General features: G+C 40.3%; 1 protein-coding gene and 1 long non-coding RNA gene across 5 annotated transcripts in view; one reads left to right on the forward strand and one right to left on the reverse strand.

The window, feature by feature from the left end:
* Nucleotides 1–6,264, forward strand: part of LOC147309780 (uncharacterized) — a 77,338-nt gene extending 71,074 nt beyond the window's left edge. Inside the window, exon 4 of the long non-coding RNA XR_015125867.1 lies at nucleotides 6,124–6,264. This is a non-coding gene — a long non-coding RNA (uncharacterized LOC147309780). The remainder of the gene's footprint in view (nucleotides 1–6,123) is intronic.
* Nucleotides 1,949–26,012, reverse strand: part of tns3.2 (tensin 3, tandem duplicate 2) — a 59,683-nt gene continuing 35,619 nt past the window's right edge. For all 4 annotated transcript variants that reach the window (XM_086270069.1, XM_086270068.1, XM_086270070.1 and 1 more), the window contains 11 exons: nucleotides 11,275–11,422; nucleotides 10,276–10,709; nucleotides 8,470–8,553; nucleotides 8,194–8,322; nucleotides 7,860–7,955; nucleotides 7,550–7,627; nucleotides 6,402–6,479; nucleotides 6,141–6,309; nucleotides 5,977–6,045; nucleotides 5,146–5,175; nucleotides 1,949–4,781 (listed from right to left, as the gene is read on the reverse strand). In XM_086270069.1, the coding sequence (XP_086126195.1) occupies nucleotides 4,640–4,781; nucleotides 5,146–5,175; nucleotides 5,977–6,045; nucleotides 6,141–6,309; nucleotides 6,402–6,479; nucleotides 7,550–7,627; nucleotides 7,860–7,955; nucleotides 8,194–8,322; nucleotides 8,470–8,553; nucleotides 10,276–10,709; nucleotides 11,275–11,422 (1,457 nt within the window). In that variant the 3' untranslated portion in view covers nucleotides 1,949–4,639. The remainder of the gene's footprint in view (nucleotides 4,782–5,145; nucleotides 5,176–5,976; nucleotides 6,046–6,140; nucleotides 6,310–6,401; nucleotides 6,480–7,549; nucleotides 7,628–7,859; nucleotides 7,956–8,193; nucleotides 8,323–8,469; nucleotides 8,554–10,275; nucleotides 10,710–11,274; nucleotides 11,423–26,012) is intronic.

Below are 26,012 nucleotides of genomic sequence, written 5' to 3' on the forward strand. Positions count from 1 at the left end.
AGATACTAGTTTTAATTTCTGCTTCATCATTTACTCTCTACATCTACACAGTGTGGGGATGCCTCAGACAGTTGAGAGTCAGTGCTAGCAATGTTTTACATTTACAGCCGGGTTGTTTGTCCTCAGTTGCAGGAACTGTTAGTGAAGGAAACGGTTTCCAGGGCCTAATCCGTGGATCGACTTCCTTCGAGGCGTGGACGTCTATCAGCAGAGAATGTACCTTCACCTATCAGCAGAGAATGTCCCTTAGTCTGTAACACAGTCAAATATATTCTCAAGCAATATTCAAGCATGCCATTCAGCGTGTTAGTACGAGCTCGGGAGCAGCTTGGGAGAACAAGAAAACAGAGACTGCTTCAGGTTGTCTTCCCAAATTGACTCAACTTTATTCACAAGTACAACAGTTTATATAGAGGGTAAAATTCATGAGACAGCAGATTATCAGTTTAAACCAGTACAGACCAAGATAAGGGAGCGTCTTCCTGCCCTTGGGTGAAGAAGCATCCTTTGTGTAGTTTATTAGTTCAGCTACAATTGTGATTATCTCAGCGACATATTTTCAAGGCACAAAACAAAGAGTTCTTTCATTAGTGAAATCTGAAACAAACCATTTGGCCTTCAACAGGCGTCTAAAAGATTAAGAAACTAATGTAGCTGAGGGAGTGATCTCTGTGGTATTTCAACCTTGTACCAGCCTGTGATTCTCACACATCAATTCTTGGGTCAAAGAGAAAAATAACTAAAACAAAGGGGCCTTATTGAATGACAGAGTTTTCCTGCATAATGTCACTATAAAACAATATCCAGTAAATGCTACCATGGTACTAAAATACCTAACAGTTAGTAAAACCTGGACACTAAAAATGCCTAATGCTTGATTCCTCAAACTGATTAAAGACAAGTTTCTAAATATAATTCTACATTTGAATTATCAGAAAATTTAGTAAGCCAATGTTGTACATTTCTAAGTTGAATGTGTTCCTTATACAATATCTCTATTCAACATGTTACCATAGCTGTCAGATAAAAAACAAAAATAAAAAAAGTCAATATTTAAATATTTAGTCATGTTGGTTACTTGACTTTTTCCCCCTGTAATTAGCTGTTATTATATACCGTCTAATCAGCCAGGGATGATCATGAAATGACACATAAACAAAATCAGCCCATCTTTCCAGTCATCCCTGCAGGCTATATGCCTTCAGCCCTGCTCAAAATAAAAATAGGAGAGGGATTATTTGTGGTGTGGTTTTACCGTGCGAGATGGAGCGTGTGTTTGCTTCCCTGTGCAGCCAGCAGCACACTTAGCATGGGCTTTAAATAGCTAACTCAAATAAAGTGAGACGAGGCTGGGGATCAGAGGCTGAGAGGGACTCTGTGAGGGTGGCATTCCCCAACGGAAGCTGGTCTTTGGATTTCCAAACACCATTCGGGGCGAGCAATGCCAGGAATGTGGTGTCGTCCAGTAGCGGCGGCGGCGGCGGTGGTGGCTACTGTGAAAACCACCGTGCGACCAGGTGCCGGCGGGCTGTCTGACAGGAAGTGCAACAGGAAGTGCAAGAAGATGTCCAGCTGGGAAACAAAATGGCGGCAGGTGACTCAGCAAAGAGGGAATGAGAGCCGGGTTGAGGGTCGCTGCTGTGAGCAGAGTCTATGTCAGGCCTGTCAGAGTGAAAGCAGAGCCTCTATCAAGCCTCCAAATCTCTGAATTGCTGAAAAGGGAACACGAGTCCCCCTTCGACACAGCCTCCTTTTTTACACACTGTGTTAAATTTCTATTCTTTCTCATCCTTTTTACCTTTTGACGGCCTTCTTTGTGTTCAGGCTGTGGGAAAGTTTCCCGTAATGGTGAGGTCATCCACCACCAGCAACTACCCCCACCCCAACACACACACACACCATAACTACCCCAACCCCCCACCCCCACCCTCCATGCTGTCCCTCCAAGCCAGGCAGGACTGCAGGACGGCAGCGTGTCCCACTTCCAGTTCCTCAGCACTCCCCACTGAGCAAGAACTTGAATAGAGCCCGATTCAGAGCTGGTATCTGATGATCTGGCCTCCTAAAGCAAGGCGCGACACACAGACACAGACAGACATCAGTCAATCTATGAGGCCCCCTGAGACCTAACAGGCATGTAAAGCACCCTTTTATGACAAGTGTCCCAAAGATACTCCTCATCCTCTTGAGACACAAGCTTGGACACACACTGGCATCGGCTGGTTTTCAAGAGGGTGGTTCCTCGCGCATTTGTGGACCTGCTCAGTTTGGTCTGCAGTATTCTAATATGAAAACGAGTGCAGTCAGGAAAACGAAACCAAGAAACATCAGAAAATTAAGCAATACTTGAGAGTTCTGGATTCAGTATAAGATATGGCGACTGACTGCTACCATCTGTTGACAATGCTGCAAACTACACAATGGTTTTTAAAATCCTCACCCAAAATTACTGAACATCGTTTTTCACATTATATACACCAAACACACTCTTTCTAGTTAAATAAGTAAATTAAACTAATTCGGGTTACATACATCAATGAAAAATTGCTCTTCCTTTTTTTATAACAACGGTCAAATATATTCATCTATGCGCTCAACTCATCCATAAGGAGGCTTAGTAGAAATATTAATAAATAGTGAATGGCATTTAAATCACCTTATTTAATAGTTTTTTACTGCGCAACTGTTTCTGATCAGTCACTCAATCATTCTCAAAGTGTTAAAAACCAAATTAAAACTTGATTAAACCAAGCAGAGGGAACATTATTATTGCTCCTAAGAATGAGAGGAAGAGGAAGCTCTTGTGGGATTTTATCATATTGTAAAATTAAGAAAAGGAAGGACATGGAATTAATTTTGAAAGGAACTTCAAAATAATAATCACAGTTAACTAGTTTTTGCTAAAAAAGAAAAAAAAAAGAAAAGAAATTTTGGTCAATAACAATATAGTTAAAGAAGAATGGCATTTCCATTCTTTTATACATTTCTGACACTCATCCAGACTCGGGCAGCTGTAGCTCAGAAGGTAGAAAAGGTCATCTGCTAATTTGAAGGTTGGTTCAAATCCTTCCTGCATGTCTGCATGTCAAATATCCTTGGGCACGATACTAACCCCAAGCTGCTCCCTGATGCATCCATCACAGTGTGAATGTTAGATAGAAAAAGCACAGAAACAAGTGCTGGTGTGAATGAGGCAAGTTCTATAAATAAAGCGCTTTGAGTGCTCATGAGTACAAAAGCAGTGTGTAAGAATCAGTCAATTTACCACTCCACCTTCTCCAGTTTCCAGTCCCCATTTAAATCACTTCCACCTACAGTGATTATAATTTTGCAGTATGGCTCTGATCTAAGACTTCTCTCATGAGGAAACCAGCACAGGGATGACAGTGATTAACTCAGATGGAGCTAGAAAGAAGGATCTGAGGGGAAGGTGGGTTGCAAAACGGCTTGCAGATACATAAATGTAGACAGGCTACAGGAGCTTAAATACTGCGACCTAAATGAGTGAGCCAATGTGATGACACTGAGATCAGTTGATCTGAAGTTACTTTCAGCTTGCTTAATCATAAGGGGTCACTACACCGGGTAGCTCTGCATGTCTGATTGGGCAGAGTTTGAATGGGCAGATAAAACTGTCAAGGGACACGTGTCTGCTCTCAGGATCAAACTGTTAAGCTGCGGTGGACTGAAACGGTACACTCGATTTCTGGCTTTACATCAGAGCGACAGAAACAAACAAAAGTTAATCTTTGACATGCTCCAGTAATTGAATGGAAAAAACCATTTTGTAACATGGAAACAGTAACAATACATCAGAGATTCATCGACATTCATTAAAAGATCCAAAGAGAAAATTTAGGGCATAATAACTGCACACAAACCGGATCAATAAAAGACACATGAACAACTGTATATGTAATAGCTCACTGTGTAAAACATTACAAAGTATTTTTCCACAATTTGCAAGAAAACTCCATAAATTCTTAAGTTCACTTCCTTTAATGCTAATGTACAATATGTGTTAATATACAAAAAATATATGACAAATATATTTTGGGAAAATAAAGACAATGACACATCTTTAAAATGGATAAATATCTCAACCAATACATAAACATGACATAAATGATTCATCTTAAGTACAGGGAAACCAAAATATTGCCTGTCATGCTAAAATATTGTTGGTTTCACTGAACATAACAATTAGTTTACAAAAGCTGATGATGAAACCTGTTTTGACTCTTTTTACAAGTAAAACACAGAAAAATTAGAATTGAAATTGTGTTTAGAATATGTGTTTGTGTGTGGACTATCTAATATTCCTTGATTTGAAATAAGTGTGTTACAATGGGCAGTTTTCACTGTCTGCCACAAGCAAGATCAATGTCATAAGTGTGTTTAGAATAAGTTTCAAAATAAAATTTCAAGAAAATAGCCAAAATGTGAACTGATTTTCATACTTTTGGCTCCCTCTGGTGCTAGCATCCTGCAGTGCAAAAGACAAATGTACTCCGCAGGTAGGAATAGGAGCTGAAAGCGCTGGAGTGTAAGGGTTCAAAGTTTTTCATATTTATATGCCTTTTGGGCAGGATTCCTATAAGTCCAAGTTCTTTACTCCACTGCTCAAGTCTCTTTCTCGCTACTTCTTGTGCGACCCGATCATGACCTTCGAGACAAAGTTGACAATGGCGCTCGCAGGCTGCTCAGGGTCGTGCTCAGCAAACAGATGGCACACGTTTTCAGTCTCACTCTGAGATTTTCTGGCAACAAATCCAAAGATCCTGGAAGAAAACGAGAGAGACACACAAGAGAAATTTACACAACAGCAGGGAAACTTTTCACCTCTCAGAACAGAGACTTAACGCCAAACATGGATTAGATGGAAACGAGCTGTGGTCCTCACCAAAGTACAGTAAGACTCCATTTGTTTGACATTTTTAGCAATAGTTCAAAGATTAAACAAAACAACTGGATTTTCAAAAATGAGTACCACTGATATTGATCGATATTAATATTGATATAGAACCAGCTCTACAGTTTAATCAGCTTTAGTACATTTACAAAAGAAATTCATATGATTTTTCTAATGCACACTCTGATTAACTGACAACATGCACGAGAAGACCCTTTCTAAAGCTGACTTACTTTGCAGTGGAGCCGCTGTCTCGTGTCCACCTGTTTGGGACAGAAGAAATTAAAATCATGACACTTGTGTCAGTTTTTGACACAATATGTTCAGTGAGTTGAGTTTAGATAAGGTAACCCTGATGAATGAAATGAAAGTCTCATTGATGCGAAAAAGGACATTTTAGGTACAAACTGAGGATGTGTTTTTCACCACTTTTCCATGAAACGTCTCCCATTCTTCAGTAATATAACCTGTTCACTTTTTTGTACTCATTTTCCTGTAAACATTGGCCAGAGTCTGTTTCGATTCTTTAAACTCTGTGAATTCTTAAAAATTTGTTTCCTGTTTTGGAAAATACACATTCTTCCCATGCATCCATCCGCAGTAACGTTAGACTATTAGGCTTACTGAATTAAATAACAAATCGTATTTTTCTTCAATCATTTTGAGAGACATTTTCGACTTGGAAGTTATATCCATCTTATATATGCAGTTTATGGAAATGCATATGTGGATATGCACTGATATCCATGCTGCTACCATGGCGGAATTATACTAGTTGTGTTATTCCAAAGCACACTTTCTGTTCATGTTGTCTTTAGTAGCAGTTAGCATCCTATGTTTCTCACACAATGCCTTTAAAGTGGGTCATGAAGGGATGTTAACAGTGACCCAAGAAGCTTTTGTTTCACAGTTTGAAAGCCATGTTTCAGCCATAGTCCTGTAAGTATCAGACGCCTACTTCATGAGTACAGACTGAACCTGGAGAAACCTCTCTTTGTTTTGTTACACAGATGCCTTGAAGTGTGTGCAAAGCTGTATTTTTGTTATCCGTGTCCAGTACTCACTTCCTGCCCTGCGGGTCCAGAGAGCAGAATATGACAGTGTTGACAGCGTAGTGTCTCCTGAAGAACAACCTGCAGAGTCAAACAAAGAGTCTGTGTGAACACATCAGATTTCTTATCGGTGTGTGTTTGTGTATGTTTGGCCTGCAGGTGCAAAAAATGCTCACTTCCGCTGGTTGTCAGTGAGTGTGATTCCCTGCGCTGAGACTTTGAAATGTACGACAGTGGAGGGAGGTGGCGGATCCATGGAGAGCGTGACTGTGGTCGCCTTCTGGACCGCCTGGTGGCCCGTGAGAGATTCCAGCTCTACGGAGCCCAGGTACCACACATTGCACGCTACAACGGCACAAAGAAAGAACAAGTCTGACAAGCTTCTGCTGATAATAAATGAATATTCTGTGTGCACAGATTAATTTAAAATGTCATACCTGCTCCTTGTTTGAGAAGCTCAGCTGCTGAGTTCGTTGCTGTCTGTGTAGAGGAGTCATTCAGCTCCTCTAGTGGATCTGCAAACACAAGATAGTGATGAGCTCTCTTGAAAAAACTCACAAATTACACCAGTGCGTTAACAAAACAAACTGCATTTGTAACCAAGCAGACACGAGGTACGTAACTCCTGCTTCATCTCTAGTACATGGTAGTGTAAAAGTTTGTGAATATTCAGAAGCGTGGGGATAAACCATCTAACTGAAGTATTTTTCTCAGTTTGGGCTTTTTGAATATATCGTAGTCACATGTCGAGACGTTGGAAAGAGCATACAAAGACTGTACATGGCAACATTCTTTAGCCCAATTGTGGCCCATCCAGTTTTCTTTGGGCCACAGTCAGCCTTGACTGATGGAGTTGATTCAGGGTAGGTTTGGTGTAAATGAATCCCTAAAAATACAAGCGTACTGACACGCTGGGAGAATCTGTAACCATAACTGTACAAAAATATACAAAAAGGAAAACAACAATTGGTTGTTGTTTTCCTTTTGGAAAGTCTTGCTGTTTGCAAACGACATAAAACCTACTCATAAAATTCAGTTCCTAATAACTATGACAAGCGTGTTCCAGATAAAATGATTTGGAAATCCGAGTGACTTTCAAAGACCAGGAACTAATTTGAAAATATTTGTCTTGCATATTTTGGAAAAAGTAAACAAAATGAATATATAAGAAAATATAGATGGAAATAAATGTAAGCAGATTCAGCTCCATCCAAGCAAAGTGTGGAGAGAAATGTAATGGTGTGAGATATGGCCCATGAGTTCTTCAGCAAAATGTATCAAAGCATTTTTCTTTGTGCTACACTCCATTTGGAAATGTATTTAGGTATTTACTGCACTGTTTTGTGAAGTCCTTTTTCATATACAGATGTCAAACAAAGAATGAAAACATTTAGGAAAAGCAGTGACTTTTTATGATAGAAAAAACTTGCTCTGAAAACGGTCAGGGAGTTTTGCACAGTACTGTATTTAAAGCATCTTCATTGCAGTGCCCCTTTTGTAATATCCTGTGCTTAACTGACTGAGGTAATCGATTCCCTGCTCCACTTGTGTTCCCATTCTGTGATATAAATTTATATTTCGTTACCTTTGTCAGGCAGAATGAGTTTACAGGGCAGAGCCAGTGGCGTGATGGAGTGTTGACACACCAGCGCTGTGAGACTTCCTGTCAACAAAAATCATCATGCGTATGACTATTGAGATGAGTCAGCTGCACTCCAGTGTTATGACCAGTAGGGGGCAGCATGGTGCTTGTCTGTTATGACCTGGGATGGACTATAAACAGCTATGAGGAAGCATGCTGCTCTCCTAGCTGTCGTTAGACTTTGATCAGGTCAAGGCTGTTATGTTTTACTTGGGTATTTAATCTGGATCATAGCGTGTGAAATGTTTCTCACCAAAGTAAGGCTCATTGGGGCATCCTTTAAGCCGAACACCTTTCTGTGTGCACTCTATCAGGAAGTGTCTCACCAGCTCATTAGACAGATCTCCTCCTGCAAAACATGGCCTCATGGCTTAGTTTATTCATATCTATAAATTACATCAAAGGTTAATATTTAATTAACATGAACTGTAAATTAAAATAGTGATAAAAGTCCAAAATACTAGGAAGCACACTCCCATTTAGCTGACTCACAGTGCTGAGGTTTGCACCTTTAAATATCATTTTTGCAGTGCTCTCTTGGCAGCTCACAGAAAGTTTGTGTATGCAGAACATGGCATTCAACCCACCTTTTTTGCTCTGTATCACTGTTGGAGGAGGTGTAGCCACCTTCATGGCCAAACCGTATGCGCCACGAAATGAATGGCTGTCTCTGACAATGAACGAACCCGGCTCTTTGTCCTTCAGCACCGCGATGGCTGTTCAGTAGGTCAACAGAAGGAGGAAGCAGAGATAAGCTAAAGTTAGACTCAGTCTGCATTGTACATAGAGGAAACCTTTGCACGAGGGTGTATTATCTTCTCACAAGTGGCCATTAACCACTGTGGTCCAAGACCAATATTTACCTTGGTCTCTGGAAATGTCGGGCTTGTACCAGAACTTGGAAGTGTCCTGAACAAACTTCACAGTGTCCTGCTTACTGCCAGAGTCTGCAAGACACAGGTTAAAGCTCTCTGTTAGGTTTCACACCAACTTTGAGCCAAATATGACCAGACTCACAGTTAAAGGGTGAGCACATCGTGTAGCCACACAGACAAAAATATCTTCAGTTAGCCTGATTCGTGATTTTTGGTGCCACCACTTTGCAACTTAGATTAAGATTGCTCTTACTCTTTCTATAACAAAACCTAACTAGTGACCAACGGTAAGTTAACAGCCAACATGTGGTCACGTTTGAATCATGTTCCTAAAGAGCCTTGATCATTTTAACATATTATAATATAGAACATGAAATTAGCTAATTGGATTGAAAAGGCAAAAGACCTGTGAGTGACTCAGCTTTTTCTCCCTGAACTGAGTGACTATGCTGGACAGATAGTAATGGGATATCATTATGAAACAAATTCTGTCTTCCAGATTTGACTCTGAAAACAGCTTTACATTATACATGTATTATACATATATATTTTGGGCTCTTTGTTATTACATTTCAAACACTCTTACACCTTAATTAGCTAGCTGTTCAATTTAGTGATGCCTGTTTTGACATATTTGAGCTTTCGAAAAACACTTCTCATTGTAAATGAGGAGAAGTGCCCATCTTATCTTAAAGACCTCATAGTACCACAACATCACCCCAACAGAGCACAGACTGCTCTCAGACGTCTGGATCACTATTACTGTTGCTCCCTCTATTCCTATGACATTTAAAAGAAGAATGGGAGGCGGAGCCTTCAGCTTTTAGGCCGCTCTGCTGTGGAACCAGCTTCCTTTTTGATAAAACATATAGTCAGAGCTGGATCAGATGACCCTGAATCCTCTCTTAGTTACACTGCAATAGCTGTAGGCTACCAGGGGCTTTTCCTTAATGCAGAAGTGTTTCTTCTTCACTACCTTTCTCACCCACTATGTGTTTACAATCCTCTCTGCATTCATTTATTAGTTATTATTAACCTCTGGTTCTCTTCCAAAGCATCGGTTTTGTTCTGTCTCTCTTCTCTCACCTCCAAGTGGTCATAGCAGATAGCCACTCCTCCTTGAGCCCTGGTTCTGCTGGAGGTTTCTTCCTGTTAAAAGGGAGTTTTTCCTTCCCATCGTCACCAAGTGCTTGCACAAAGCGAGTCATCTTATTGTTGGATTTTCTCTCTATTATTTGTAGGGTCTTTGCCTTACAATATAAAGCACCTTGAAGTGACTGTTGTTATTTGGTGCTTTCCCTGATGTGTGCATTTAGCCTTTTTTCTCCTTTAATTGTTGTCAACTCAGTGAAGCATTTTCTGTTTTACTTTAATGTAAACAAAGATTCTTTTGATATTAGAATCCACCTTCAATCCTGAGGTGGAAGCATAAAATGTCCCACTGGATCAACTTTGTAATATAAATCTCTCCTGTTTTTACCATATCCTGTAACAACCCCAGCTCAATAAACCAAAAGGATAGCTTTGGATGTTTGATTTGACAAGGACAGTTCAAGAAAGCCAATTGGTGTAGTGCACAGTCTGATGTATCTGGTCAAGGAAATGAAAGTCATCTTCAGTTTAGGATGCTTGCTGCATTTGTGTGGTTCTGGTTCAAAAAGTTGTTAATAGTAAGACTGGGTTTGGGGTGGTGAGTTTTACAAAGCTATCTTTATAGTTTGAAATGTTCATGTCAGGATCAGAGAAAATAAATTATCAGTGACACATTCAGAGAATCTATGTGGGACTGTTTACCTGCTCCAGGTGACGAGGCCCCACTGATTCCTCTTAAGGGGTCAGGGGTCATGGAAGATGAGAAAGGGATGCTGAGACTGCTTCCACTACGAGGGCTAGAATATCCACTCAGTGAAGGGGAGCGGGAGCTAAGCTCTCCCCCTTCACCTCCCCTTCTTTTCTCAGGCAACAGTGGAGCAAGGCCCTCCTCTCCAAACAGGTTAAAACTACCAAGGCCCTCCATTGCCTCCAGCAGGCTCTCCTCCAGGCCATCATTCCCCAACAATAATGAGGACAAGTCTGTGCTGTCCCTCCCCCTGTGGGCCCCTGCGGGCCCATGAGGAGAACTGTGGGCATTGGGAGAGTTGAGAGATAGAGGAGGTGATGGCTGGGAAGGATACGGGGAGTTCAGGGAGTTTGAAGTATGGTCGTGCCACACTGGAGGAGGAGTGGAGCTGTGGGAGAGAAGGTTATGATGTGGAATTTAAAGCATACACGTAAAAAAGACAAAAGAAAAACACAAGGTCAGGCAGTGCATCAGTGTGAAGTGTTACAGCCAACATACACTATATTGCCAAAAGTATTGGCTTCTGCCTTCACAGGCCTATGATCTGGAGTGACATCCTGTTCTTAAGCCACAGCCTTTAAAATGCTGTCAACCCACCCTTTGCAGATATGCGAATTTAGGCTTCTTATCAACCAATCAATCATGTCTCAAAAGCCACAATCAGTTTGTTTACATTTAGCATGTATCGTTATTGACTATGTGCATCATGTTATATTGGCTATTTTCATTCATCCTAAACTGGTTCCTTGAGCATGAAAATGTGCTTCTGTGGCTGGACCAGATCTGAACTCAAAAGAACACCTTTGTGCTTTTGGGGTGTGGTAGGAATGGAGACTTACAGCATTTGCAGCTGTAAAACTTCAGAAATGATTCTACCCAGCATTCATATGGTCATTCAAAACTGCTCGTTGGAAACATACCCGGTGAGTATGGGTATGGAAGTGTCTGTGTACCTGTCTGCGTGTGGGAGGTGGCTGCCCGATGACACTGAGCACATGGAGCCAAAGATCCTCTGACAGGAAGCAGGAACGTCTGATCTGAATATCTCTCCCTCTGTGGAGCTGCTGCCGTGGTTCATGCTGTCCAGGAAACTCCGGGAATCTGGGGGAAAAAAAGGAATACAAAATGAAGCAACTGCTATTCTACTGTGTTTAGTGTCCAAAAAAAAAAACATACGAGGGTTCGACGTAGTTCCAGAAACTAGCCCACAAAATCACTGCTAACTGGTGCTTGTTTAAGCTTTTGTTTGGGACCCTACCTTTGTTTGGATTATAGACTGAGAGTTGAAACACACCTGTTGAGGTTTGACAGAAACTGTTCATATAAGGAATAATTCTTTAAAGTATATTAAAGTATTTATTATTTATTTATTTATTTATTTATTTGTTCTCACCTTTTATGGAGACTTGTTTAGATTGTGTAGATTTCCGTTGTTATATTTTATTCTTGGACTCTAGTAGACTAGCTTTGCATGATTCATGATCCAAAATAATTTTTGTTTGTCCTAAACTGAATCTTGCGCACCTCACGTCACACAGTACCGTATATTAAGATCACACAACCTTTAAGCCAACTTTATTCTGATTGGCTGCCTTTTGCAAACAGAAGGTTTGAACAGCACTTGGTTATTTTGTTGGACACTCAACAAATCCCAGTTAGAAATCTCTGGGAGAATTCTGCATTGATAAAGAGAAAGCTGACTCTCCTTTTCTTCGCCCAAGACAACCAATTAACAGCTGAACTACAAAAATATATGAGCCAATCACGTTGTTGCACAGACACATGCACACAGCTGAGGTTGTAGTTCACAACAGTTTGGCCAAGATACATACTGTATTTGTAAATGTTCCAGTCTATAGTTGTTGTGCTAAAGATGTAGGTAAGGTCAAACTTGTGGTTTTTCTTGGTTGACTATCGATAATGTGAATTAGCAATTGCTCAGTACTGCTGGGATGGACTATCACCTTGGATTGCTAAATGGCCAGACTATCACAGAAAATGAGGAAAACATAACAGGCCCACATGGCTTCTGTTTTTAATTAAGTTGCTACGTAAAAGAGCTAAAAGTAAAGGATACATGGCTGATGTTTCGGTAGTGCTGACTTTACCAAACTGACCATTTTTTAAGCTCTGTTTAAGAAAAAATTCTGTGTAACCATCGGGACTAACATTCAGTTAAAACTCAAATCGCACATACAGAAGAGAGTTAGGGAGAGGTTATCGGAGCCAGTCTGCCAAGAAAGTACATTTCTGTGAATTGACAGTGTGTGTGTGTCTGTGTGTGTGTTCCAGGAGAGATGGGGGTCACTCCAAACATCCACACTGGGCATTCTGATCATGCAGTGTGTCATTCAGCAAACATGAGGGCAGGCTTCCTCAGACTGCAGACAGGACTGTGAACTACGATGAGTCACCGAGAAAATAGTCAGTCACTATAAAGAGCTCCTTGTTTGGCTGGCTGCCCCCCCCCCCCCCCCCCCACCTCCCCCTTCCTCTCTTCCGCTCGTTCTCTCCATTCAAGTACTGGTAGATGGAGGCATTTTGACTGAGCTTTGTTTGTGATCATACTGGACAAGCGGCATCATCTCAAGTGGATTATATAATCCTACATGCTGACAGTGAGTTAATGAATTCAAAGAATTTGTTACAAATAAGGCCCAGTGTGTAAAGTACACCGTGTGTGTGTGACAGAATAAACTGTGCAACAGTTTAAAGAGTAAAACTTAAAGTTAACTAGCTTACATGTTCTCTGTCCTTAAATTCCTAAGGTTACCTAAAAGACAATATCAACTCTCTGGGTGACAAGTCCTGTTATTATTAACTAACCGTGTCTGGATTCTGGTGCATATCAACAAAAAAAACAAAAACAAACAAAAAACATAGTGGTATAAAGGAACATTTCTAAATTAAATCCAGGAGTAATATAGCAAATAATGAGCGTATTTTTCATCAGCCACTAGTGAAATGCTATGGCTTCTTGCCATGATGCTATGAATTTCCCACAGCTTAATGTTCACATACATTTTTACAGTGCCAACACTCTGTATGGCATAACAAATGTCCTAAAGTTTAAATGTAAAGTGTCAATATAATGGCAGCTGCTGTGGTAATGGCTCCTTTCAAACATATCAAAAAGTTTATTTTGTATGCTTTAAACTAGAAACTGGTGCCACTTGAACTGGCACTTCTCTGGTCAGTTGGTGACTGAATTTCTAAACGCGTCTGACAAATAACAAAATTTGAATAGAAGCTAGGTACAGCTACCTGTGCTTCGGCTAAAACGGCTTCCTTTTCTTACAGAGTTTTGAAGGGCTTTTGTTTGTGTTGCAGAGTGACTTTTACAGAGTCATATCTGAATGCTTATTCATCACAGCTATTTGTCTGCAGGTCTTAGAGAAAACAAATGGGTTCTTGCATATGCAAAGATGCTATTTTATGTTACAAGGAAAAGTGCATCACAGTCCAGAAAATATACTAATAAAAGTTAAAGATAAAAGTAGTTCATGCAAAAAAAATAATAGATTAGTGTTATAATATCATTACTTATTGCAAAAGCACCCACATCAGATACTTAGAGTCAAAAGGGACCTCTTCAAATTAATTGTTCAGCACAACTAAGAATTTAAATATCTAAATTATTTTTGAAAAATTAAAAGAATGAAGGAAAAACAGTGAACCCTTCTTCCTGAAAACCTAACACCATGAAATAGTTGGTATGTTGCCTGAAAATTAAGAAACAATCTTCTGTGAATCAGTTTTTGTAGAGGAATAAGTGCGACACCAATCACTGAAATGTGGTGCAGTATCAGAAATATGAGATGGATAAATATGTAAAGAAATGTACTTATTGACAAACACCACATTCCCACACAGTATCCGATACACCAAACAGTAACAGTTGACACTCAAATTGAACTCTCGAAGGTTAAAGGTCAAGAGCTCAGTGCACAAAAAGTTACATAAATAAAACCAGGCGCACACAAACACACACGCACATGTACACACATAAGCGATAATGTGCAGTTCAGAAAGCAAAGATAATCCCGGGCTGTGTTGGTGTCGTTGTCTCTTACGGGGAACACACTGAAGGGAGAGCAGCAGCCATTCCCACAGTCACTGTCTATATTCCTCTCTGGGGATGATTCCAGGAATGCAGCCAATTCTCATCTCCCCACCGTTCCCACGGTCGATTATCTTCACCGTGATTTTTCACATCTGTGGCTCATCTCCCCTCATCCCAGCATGTTTGCTTAATTACAGAACAGCCATACGTGTGGCAACACCAGCTGACCCCAACCTGACCTCTGACCTTAGATTCTGCTCTGTGACTGAATCCACAGCCTGCTTTACACCTTTCACTGGCAGCAGCTATGCTACACAGTATCCATAGCTACACACTTTCAGGAAGGTACAAATTAAAGATGAAAAAAACCCAACCTGTGCTATGCATGAAAATAGAAAACTGATTTTTCATGCAATATATTTCTTTACAAGTTTCTTATAAGACTGCATTGCAGGACAGGACATGTATCTTTAAGAGCATATATATACAGTGGAGCAAAAAAGTATTTAGTCAGCCACCGATTGTGCAAGTTCCCCCACTTAAAATGATGACAGAGGTCAGTAATTTGCACCAGAGGTACACTTCAACTGTGAGAGACAGAATGTGAAAAAAAAATCCATGAATCCACATGGTAGGATTTGTAAAGAATTTATTCGTAAATCAGGGTGGAAAATAAGTATTTGGTCAATAACAAAAATACAACTCAATACTTTGTAACATAACCTTTGTTGGCAATAACAGAGGTCAAACGTTTACTATAGGTCTTTACCAGGTTTGCACACACAGTAGCTGGTATTTTGGCCCATTCCTCCATGCAGATCTTCTCGAGAGCAGTGATGTTTTGGGGCTGTCGCCGAGCAACACGGACTTTCAACTCCCGCCACAGATTTTCTATGGGGTTGAGGTCTGGAGACTGGCTAGGCCACTCCAGGACTTTCAAATGCTTCTTACGGAGCCACTCCTTTGTTGCCCGGGCGGTGTGTTTTGGATCATTGTCATGTTGGAAGACCCAGCCTCGTTTCATCTTCAAAGTTCTCACTGATGGAAGGAGGTTTTGGCTCAAAATCTCACGATACATGGCCCCATTCATTCTGTCCTTAACACGGATCAGTCGTCCTGTCCCCTTGGCAGAAAAACAGCCCCATAGCATGATGTTTCCACCCCCATGCTTCACAGTAGGTATGGTGTTCTTGGGATGCAACTCAGTATTCTTCTTCCTCCAAACACGACGAGTTGAGTTTATACCAAAAAGTTCTACTTTGGTTTCATCTGACCACATGACATTCTCCCAATCCTCTGCTGTATCATCCATGTGCTCTCTGGCAAACTTCAGACGGGCCTGGACATGCACTGGCTTCAGCAGCGGAACACGTCTGGCACTGCGGGATTTGATTCCCTGCCGTTGTAGTGTGTTACTGATGGTGACCTTTGTTACTTTGGTCCCAGCTCTCTGCAGGTCATTCACCAGGTCCCCCCTTGTGGTTCTGGGATCTTTGCTCACCGTTCTCATGATCATTTTGACCCCACGGGATGAGATCTTGCGTGGAGCCCCAGATCGAGGGAGATTATCAGTGGTCTTGTATGTCTTCCATTTTCTGATGATTGCTCCCACAGTTGATTTTTTCACACCAAGCTGCTTGCCTATTGTAGATTCACTCTTCCCAGTCTGGTGCAGGTCTACAATACTTTTCCTGGTGTCCTTCGAAAGCTCTTTGGTCTTGGCCATGGCGGAGTTTGGAGTCTGACTGTTTGAGGCTGTGGACAGGTGTCTTTTATACAGATGATGAGTTCAAACAGGTGCCATTCATACAGGTAACGAGTGGGGGACAGAAAAGCTTCTTACAGAAGACGTTACAGGTCTGTGAGAGCCAGAGATTTTCCTTGTTTGAGGTGACCAAATACTTATTTTCCACCCTAATTTACGAATAAATTCTTTACAAATCCTACCATGTGAATTCATGGATTTTTTTTTCACATTCTGTCTCTCACAGTTGAAGTGTACCTCTGGTGCAAATTACTGACCTCTGTCATCATTTTAAGTGGGGGAACTTGCACAATCGGTGGCTGACTAAATACTTTTTTGCCCCACTGTGTGTGTGTATATATATATATATATATATATATATATATATATATATATATATATGCTCTTAAGAATAAAATTCTCCACTTACTGATTCTTTGCTTTGTTCATGTTTGAATGATTCTCAGTTCAAAATAAAGCTTGTTCATGTAGTACTGGGCTTTGGTGAATCTCCTCAGTTGTTTTAAAGATACAAAAATATAACACCTTAGACCAACTGTATTATTCTATTAGTCAAATCATAGGATATAACCTTATGTATAATTACATACAAACAGACTGGATACACCGAAACTACAGAACCCAGAGCACAATTTCCAAGCAACAAAGGTGAGTTAATCTGCATTTATCTTTCCGGATAGACTGAAGTGCATGAACACATTTTTATTTGGATTGTGTCTCATTCAACATGGATTCACTTGAAGCATCTACTGAATAAATAAACATAAGCTAAATCACAGGTGCAGAAGGTATAACAAGAGCAAGCTTAGTGCTAACTGTAACAGAGTGTGTAGGCAGGAGGCTGCTTGAGTGCAAAAGATGCAGGAAGATGATATTTATAAATGTACAATACAATGAATCTTGCCAGTCTAAAGAAGCTTGGAAGAAGGTAAAGCAGAAAGAAACATAACTCCAGGAAAGAGGAGCTGAAAGGAATTATGTGTGAAACATCTGTCCACTGAATTTTGATAGACAGCTTTCATCCAAGTCCAGGAAGATCACAGCTATCATCCAAATAAAGGCAGACATAGACATACAATAGAAAAAAATGTATAAATTAATGGACTGAATGTTGCCAATGAAGTCTAGAGTCAAATATACTCCACAACAAACTAAATGGACAGTGTAACCATCCAGGTTTGCCAGATACTATACACTCTGGTGGTTTAAGTAAAATGATGAAAATTTGATGCTCAAAAAAAAAAGAAAGAAAAAAAAGTGTTGGCATGTAAGACATCAACTTATGTTAATAGTGTGGGTTAAAAGAAGAAGATGATGTTTTGGGAAGGATAGTCATTTCTTCATTTGAAACAGAAAAAGCAACAAAATCTTTGTCAAATCCAAACTGCTGAGCCAACCTCCACTCTCAGCAACCTGTGGTTCACACTGGTTCATGTATCCGCTCACAGTAAACAAGAGTCATTACTATCAATGGCAGCTAGAAGTCTCAGTTATTTGCTGGAACTAATGATTTAATCAGATTCCTTGTGTCATCCTTACTCATGTTCAGGTGAAAAATGGTCTTTTGCTAATTTGCTAAATACATTAATCAATCAATAATCAAGTATACTTCTGACTAAAATCACCATTCAATAATTATTATTATTATTGTTTTTGATTAAGATGGTAAAATACAGTTATTTACCCTGAACTGCTGAACAGAAAAAATAGTTTTAGTCTTTGAATGTTGTGCTTTATTAAAAAGAAGTCAGGAAACATGTAACTTCTAGCTGCTTAAAGTTTATTTACAGAAAAATATGTTTCTGTTCCTAAAACAGTAGCTCAAGATACCAGAGTTATATTGGTGGGTCCATCACTTTGGTCCAGACCAAAAGAGCTCAAGTTTTCACATGACATTTTGTGTTTCAGTTCCTTCCCTGTTGCACTGTAAATTTGTTCATTTCGTCACTTTCAGCTCTTAGCGTGATATGCTAAACTTGGTTAGTAACCAATTCAGTTGCTGAACAAACTATGCATTGAAACTTTAGGATGATTTTTTTTCCTTTAGCGTTTTCCTGTGCACTGTTTTGCTCTCACTTGAACAAAGCCTCTTCAGTTTACCATTAAACCATGCAAAACATTTTCCAAATGGCACAAGCCCATGTGGGCACAACTGCCAAGCACCTCCACCCCTCCAACTCCAAACGCATGCACACACACACACACACACACACACACACACACACACACACACACTTTTCTGATCACAGTGAGTGATGGTTAGGTGGATCAGACTGTGAATGCGTGTACTGTATACCTTCTTGCTTAGAACAAATATGAATTCTATTCAATAAAATAAAACCTGATCTGGAGATTATATTTTCCTCAGACTGCAGAGCCTGCTGAATAAATTAGGTAAGATACAGCGGGCTAATGTTTTATCTGACAAAGAAGAACTTTGTGTGGTGCATTATTAGCAGAGAAGGCTGAGCCTACGCACATACATAAACACAAGGATGCATGCAGCTCTGCTGGAGAAACGGCATGCTGACCACAGGAATGCAGAGTGCAAGTATTCAATACACACACATACACACACACACACACACACACACACAGACTTAGGCTGGCACGTCTGGAGTTTCACAGTATGTTACAGTACAGCTGTTCACTGGGATCACAGACTGCAGCTTCTCAGAGAAACAATGGGGGAGGAAGACACCTGCTGCTACCCATATACCCAGTGAGACTATGTATTATGAAGAAATAATAATGTCAAAAATAGTTTAGCTTAAGTAAGGTTCTTGTTCATTCCGGTGAATTTAAAAGTTAAGCCCTGACAGCAGAAACCTTAATTTTAATGAGAACAAGTCAAACCCCGAGTTGAAGCTTAATTTCTATATAAATCTGCCAACGTGAGTTTTTGGATGATTTAAGTACTGGTTTCCTGTTTATAAACAACTCCAATTCCGAGTGTGCAACAGGAAGGCTGAAAATATGCTGAGGTCTTAGAGATGGACTTTTTCTGTGCGTACACAGCATTTCTCATACTTTTTGCCTATTTGATCGATACCTGACAGCATGCAGTCGAATTTTGATGATAAATAGCAAAATACTTACAATCACTTAAAAGACAAAATGAAATCTGCATTTGTTTAGAAATCAACAGCAAATCTATTAAATAAGTTCAAAGTAACATTTGCATATGTAAGTACCAAACCTCTTGTAATTTATCAAAAATATTTACAGACTACATACAATGGATGGTATATATGTGCAAAAACTACAGCAAATTTTTAAAGCATATTGAACAAAGCACATGAATCACCATTTCCATCTGCAAACTGATGATGTTTAGGTTGGGGGAATAAAAACTGCTGGTGCTAATTCTCCAATTGAGGAGTATTCGTCCATTACAGAAGAAGGAACAACAATTACTACATCTCTAACAAAACGTCTGTCCTCTAAAAGAAAGGCAGAAGGCATGATGAAAATATCTTTTCAGCTTGTTTAATATATTTCTGTGAAGAATCTCCACACACATTAGATGTATTTTAAGTCAGTTTTTGCTAAGTTGGCTCTTGTTATGTTTTGCTTTTTATCTAAAAGCCAAATTTCAGTATATAGTTTCATATACTCTCATTGGGAGAAATTGGTTGCTGTGCTAAAAACCTGCTAATGTTTGCTTCTGGTGCTAACAGATTTTAATGGTTGCCTATAATTTTTCATGTTTGTCGCCAAACACTCACTCACTACTAGACGAGCAGTAGTAGCACTTGGGAAATGTAGAAGATTTGCCTTCAAGTTAAAAGCCTTCAAGTTAAAAGTTAGCTAATGGGCTTTGAAGCCAAACAGTGTCAATCTGCTGTTCATTTTGCAGTTTTCACTATAGATCAGTGTTTGTAGACAAGTCAGTTTCTTCTCTTCAAATGACAACCACAGCAATGTGCCAGCAACCAACATGATCCACATCCAACTCATCTGGCACATGTAAAACATTTGCTTCTGTTTTTCTTTCTTGATTTTCTAAACTGAACAATACAATTATGATTAAGTCTCCTTACTGTATGGGCAATTTAGCCAGGACCTAACCATCAATGAAGATGATAAGCTGCCAAAAGTATCTCCAAAAGCAACTTTAAACAAATTTAGCCCATTTTTCTGCAGTCGGATCAACTGTTTGTCTGAGTCTGGGGAGAGAAGGGCATGCAGCTTTCTCTTTGGTATCACCTGGCCCTAAATCAGAATGCAATCAGCTGTCTGGTAAGGCCTTACTTGGAAAAAAAAAACTCAATCAATTTGAGTTTCTGCGGTGTCCTCCTTCCTCCTCCTCCTCCTCCTCCTCCTCCCATTCAGCTATTCAGAAACTTAGTGTCCAAGTTGTGGGGAGGGCAAACTAGTAGGAGGTTGTATGTGAAACAGATTCCTTTGCTCTCTGTTAGTGTTCAGACTGACAGTTTTATCAACTCAGTAAATTGGCAAAGGAGAGGGAGTGACGAATAACAACACTGTAACAACAGATTTCTCATAACAACACTGGTGAGAAATCAGCTCAAGAGGACGAAGGCAAGGAAGGCAGCAGGTCCGGATGGAATCTGCTCCAGACTGCTCAGGGACTGTGCAGAGCAGCTCTGTCAGGTGGCCCTGTACATCTTCAACCTGAGCCTGAGCCTGGAGAGGGTTCCTGAACTGTGGAAGACTTCCTGTGTGGTTCCGGTGCCAAAAATCGCACACCCCAGGGAGCCCAACCACTTCAGGCCTGTTGCCTTGACTTCTCATCTGATGAAGACCATGAAAAGGCTCATCCTGCACCACATTCAGCCACTGGTGGGCTCAGAGATGGACCCCCTGCAGTTCGCCTACTGTTCTGGAATTGGGGTGGATGACGCTGTCATCTACCTGGTACACCGATCCCTCTCTCACTTAGAGCAGGCGGGGAGCACTGTGAGGATCATGTGTTTTGACTTCTCCAGTACTTTCAACACCATCCAACGCGCACTACTGAGAGGGAAGCTGGAGGGAGCCGGAGTAGGCAAACAGCTGACTGCATGGGCCATCGACTACCTTACCAACAGACCACAGTATGTGAGGCTCCATGACTGTGTCCGAGGTGGTAATCTGCAGCACGGGGCCACCACAGGGCACGGTTCTCTCACCTTTCCTGTTCAGCCTTTACACTTCAGACTTCTGTTATAATTCGGACGATTGCCATATACAGAAGTTCTCAGATGATACAGCCATCATTGGATGCGTATCAGACGGGAATGATCGGGAATACAGGGGGGTCATCAGTGACTTTGTTGGCTGGTGTGAGACCAACGTACTCCGAATCAACGCCGGCAAGACAAAGGAGATGATCATAGACTTCAGGAGGAAGTCACCCCCTACAACACCGGTGAACATCCAAGGGAAAGACATTGAGATAGTGGACTCTTATAAGTACCTGGGTGTTCACCTCAACAATAAACTGGACTGGACTACAAATACAGACGTCCTGTATAAGAAGGGCCAGAGTCGACTCCACCTGCTGAGGAGACTGAGGTCCTTCGGAGTCTGCAGGACTCTGTTAACGACATTCTATGACACTGTGGTAGCATCTGCCCTTTTCTATGCAGTGGCCTGCTGGGGGAGTGGATGCACGGACAGGGACAGGAGCAGGATTGACAAACTGGTGCAGAGGTCTAGCTCTGTGCTGGGATATCCCCTGGAGTCTGTGGAGGTGGTTGGTGAGGAGAGGATGTTAGTAAAGCTGACATCCATCATGAACAACCCACATCACCCACTGCATGAGTATGTGAGTGGGCTGAGCAGCTCCTTTAGTCAGAGACTGAAACACCCTCGCTGCAGGAAGGAGCGCTTTCGCAGATCATTCATCCCAACAGCAGTTAGTCTCTATAACTCCTCAATCACGATGTCATAAGTCACTGGACACTGTGAACATCCACGGTCACCACTTCATGCATAATGGACCTTCCATGACCTTCCAAGCTATATAGTTTATGTCTTCCATATTTCCAACTATATCCATAATCACATACTGTGTATGCTACCATTGTATATAGTGTATTATCTTACTTTTTTCATTGATTGTACTTATTTGTATTTTTGTATTTCCTTCATATATCTGTACCTGAGCTGAGGCGACGCAAAAATTTCCCCGCTGTGGGATCAGTAAAGTCTTATCTTATCTTATCTTATCTCTTAAATAAAGTCCAGTAATCAAGACTGTGTTTGAAGGGACTAGACCATCGCTCGGGCTTTTATTAGGGCATTGTCATGATGACAATGATTTTATGGACCACAGTCAGATTCAGTGCTATGGTTTCACTCATAATATAATGACATAACTATGCAAATCAATCATCACATGCTCATGTTATTCAGTTTTAGCTCCCTCAAGATGAAGATGAATATCAGTATTCTTCATGTATCAGTAAAGCATGTAAACAACCCAGATATTTGATCAGTTCAAGTGAAATTCCTCAAACTTGACCCGTCTGGAGAAGTAATCACATGTTGGAGCCTTTCTAACACAGTGGAGACATGCTAACTAAAAAACAACTTGTCAATTTATTTTTTCTGTCTCAAATCACTGTAGGTCAAATAGACATGTTGATAAGTCTAATACAGCCATTCATTCAGTTTAATTCAAATTAAATTCAAATTTAACACAACAAGTAATTAAAATGCTGCACTTTTTTTAATCTGTCTGTGTGGAAATAATAGTTACAGCAAAATAATGAATACAAAATAACTGGATGTAAGTCCTCTTCTGTGAGCATTTCTGCTGCTCCATAAGTCTATATCGTTGTTTAGTTCTTCTGAGAGATAAACCTTACCCTGTTCAAATCTGGCCATAAACTCCACCCTTGTGCAAAGATCATGTCATATGGACTGCCTATAGATTCCATACTTCCTGCTTTGTCATATGGTTCCAAAGTGCAGATGTACTAAAAATGATTGCATCATCAGCATTTGCATGCTAGACAATGTATGCTCTGGTTAGTCTCACATAGCCAGAGCTTTAACACGGACCAGTTGTTGATTAATGGTTGGAGGAACAAAATCCTTGTTTCGGTTTTTCCATCTTGGTGCCTGTGTCCTGAACAGGCCCTCTGTCTGCTCTGTTGTCAAAAGTTTCCATCTTGTGGTTTGATTTTCTCAATCTTTGCCCTTGCTTTCCTGCGCCACAGCAAAAGTCAAACATCTGCACAGTGTCTCTGAGCAGCCTTTGTCAATAAATTTGTCCCATAGGGAAATGGAGCTTTTTTTTTTAAACTTCTCTAAATTCTGAACCTGTTATTGACACTGTGCAGCTACTTATGCTAACAACAACTATCTTCAGATTCCTTGATATTTTTGTCTAGTCCTGTTCTGTCTTCCTTCCTTCAGCCCCAACTGGTTGCAGCAAGTGGTCGGTTTGGTGTTAGCTCACAGGACTCATCTAGTTGTTGGGGTTTTCTGTTTTCTCTGTATTGTTGTCCAGTCTTTACCTTACCATATAAAATGCTTTATGTAACTGTTTTTGTGATTTGGCACTATGTAAATACAACTGAACTGAAAATTTAAAAAACAAACAAAAAACTTAGTGATTAGTGATAGTGCTTAATTTTAGTGTGCAGTATGGTAATAAACGAAAAAAAATTCTTGAATTGCTCTACTTTAACCATAGTACTTAATTCTTACTACTTAATAGTGTCAAATTCTCATTGAATACACTTTTTTGGTGATTATTTAGAATTAATTAACTGAAAATAGCTACTTGTTATAGTTATTAGTATTTGAAAAAGCTTCTACACAGTAAAAGGGCTAAAGTCAGAATACTTGAACATTTGAGGGCAGCAAAAACATATTCTGAATGCAACATCGAGGAAACATCATGACACATCCACTTCACCATAACACTCAACCATTTCTGTGGCTGTGGCTTTTATTTCCGCATGTCATGCAAGAGACTTTTGTACGTTGCCAGTGGTAACAAAAAGAAAAGAACCCACCTCCCAAGCAGTGCATAAATGTTGCATGCGACATAGTTTTGGCAATGATGTCTGGATACTGGTGGAGATGGATTTCAAAACCTGAGACTGGTGCAGTCGTTGGAAAAGACACTGTGCCAAAAACTTTGAAACCACTTCTTTCACTTTTATCCTGACTACAGGGCAGTGTTGACATCATGCCAACAATTACCAATGCATCAACCATAACAGCATCATAACAATCGTCATAGAGAGATGACTCTGTTTATTTGTTAGTTTGTAGCTGTTCTTTCTCTGTGGTGTTGAGTTTTCATGTTTCTATCAAGACATTTTGTGCTTTTGGTATTTTACTCTTGTCTGCAGTTTAAAGCAGTTTAACATTTTGTAATGGAATTACACCTGTTCTTTGCCTACGCCTGACAGACTATCTCTCTTTACCCATAAATGTTGGACTGTTTTCATTAACCACAGGTGGGTAACAAAATAAAGGGAAACAGTGACCCTTTTGACCCCTATTATTTAGGGATCTGGTCATCATGCTGTTGGGGGCAGTTTCCTGTCTATCCTGAAGGGACAAGTGAACCAAAACTGCACTACAAATCAACCCAGTGTTGTTCTGAGGGATCACCTTTATTCTGTGCCCAAGGTAGTGCTCTCTTTTACGATATACAATGCCTCCTGTTCATATAGGAACAAAGACTCACTGAAAATCCAAATCATGTGAATCATAAAACTGGATCTCAACATAGTTGATTGCCTATGGGAGACTGTGAACCACTGTGTTTGGAAAAACTCTATAGCAGTAAAATGATGGATCACTTCTCTATGGAGATGTGGAAAATCCAAGTCAAGACACACTGAAGCTGTTCTGGAGGCATATGGTACACTCAAGACCTGAACTCTTTCCACCATAAAGAAGTACCCTCAATGATCAGTTTTGACACCTCTGTATATATAAATAAAGATTTTGTTTGATGATAATTAGAATATTTTTTCTAGGATAGCTGCATAGGCAGAGATCCCCCTCACTAACTTCTGATGTAAACTCAGCCATTTTGTTCTACAAGCTGGCCTGAAATATGGCAAAGAAACCACCCATTTCATAAAAGGGTTACTCAAGGAGTGATTTTGATAATGAAGCAGGTGATTTTCTTTTAATGTGCCACTCTTCTCTAGTTATGTCTGTGCCTAACTTTCCTTCTCTGTTGCAAAGCAGGGATTATTAAGTGTGCCTATGCCAAAAGGCACACTTATTACTATTGCTCGGATTTATTATTATTATTATTATTATTTTCCTTTTTCAGCCTGACACAAGCTTCATATATGTTATATCATTTTGTGCGGCTGGATCAGGAATGGTGTGCTATGACTTTTGGTGTTTATTACTTCTATAGTTTTTTAAATATGAATATTTTAATGCAAGTTTTTGCCCATTCAAATGAATGGGAACGAACGAAAGTGAAACTTTACTTACTTTGTGGTGTGTTTGCTCACTCACTTAATTTGTGGTGTGTTGGCTCACTCTAGTGGTATGTCCCCGTATTTGGATTACCATAATGACAACAATATGAACGGCGCGCACAGCGTCGGTGCTTTCAGGAACCATTGGAATTCTTAAGGTTGCACGAAGCATTGAATAGTTACGGTAACGGCAAGGGTGTATGCTTGGTGGAAAACTGCATATCCCACAATTCAAAGCACGCCTCTACCAGTCAAACAATGGCGGCTGCCACTTGGTTTAATATATTCCTCTTATTTGTGTTTCTAGGTCACAAAGTAAACTTTTAAGATATTTTCAGGTGAGAATGTAGGTGTGTAAACGTCAAATATCTGCTCGTTTTGTCAAAACATCCCATATTGGCAACAGATTTTTCACGATGTTGGCTAGCTAGCGCCGCTTCACTCAAA

Source organism: Aulonocara sp. 'chitande type north' Nkhata Bay, linkage group LG17 (genome assembly GCF_057382095.1).
Source record: "Aulonocara sp. 'chitande type north' Nkhata Bay isolate Kocher_YH1m ecotype deep benthic linkage group LG17, A_spYH_male_GT1.1, whole genome shotgun sequence".
In the NCBI taxonomy this organism is placed as follows: domain Eukaryota; kingdom Metazoa; phylum Chordata; class Actinopteri; order Cichliformes; family Cichlidae; genus Aulonocara; species Aulonocara sp. 'chitande type north' Nkhata Bay.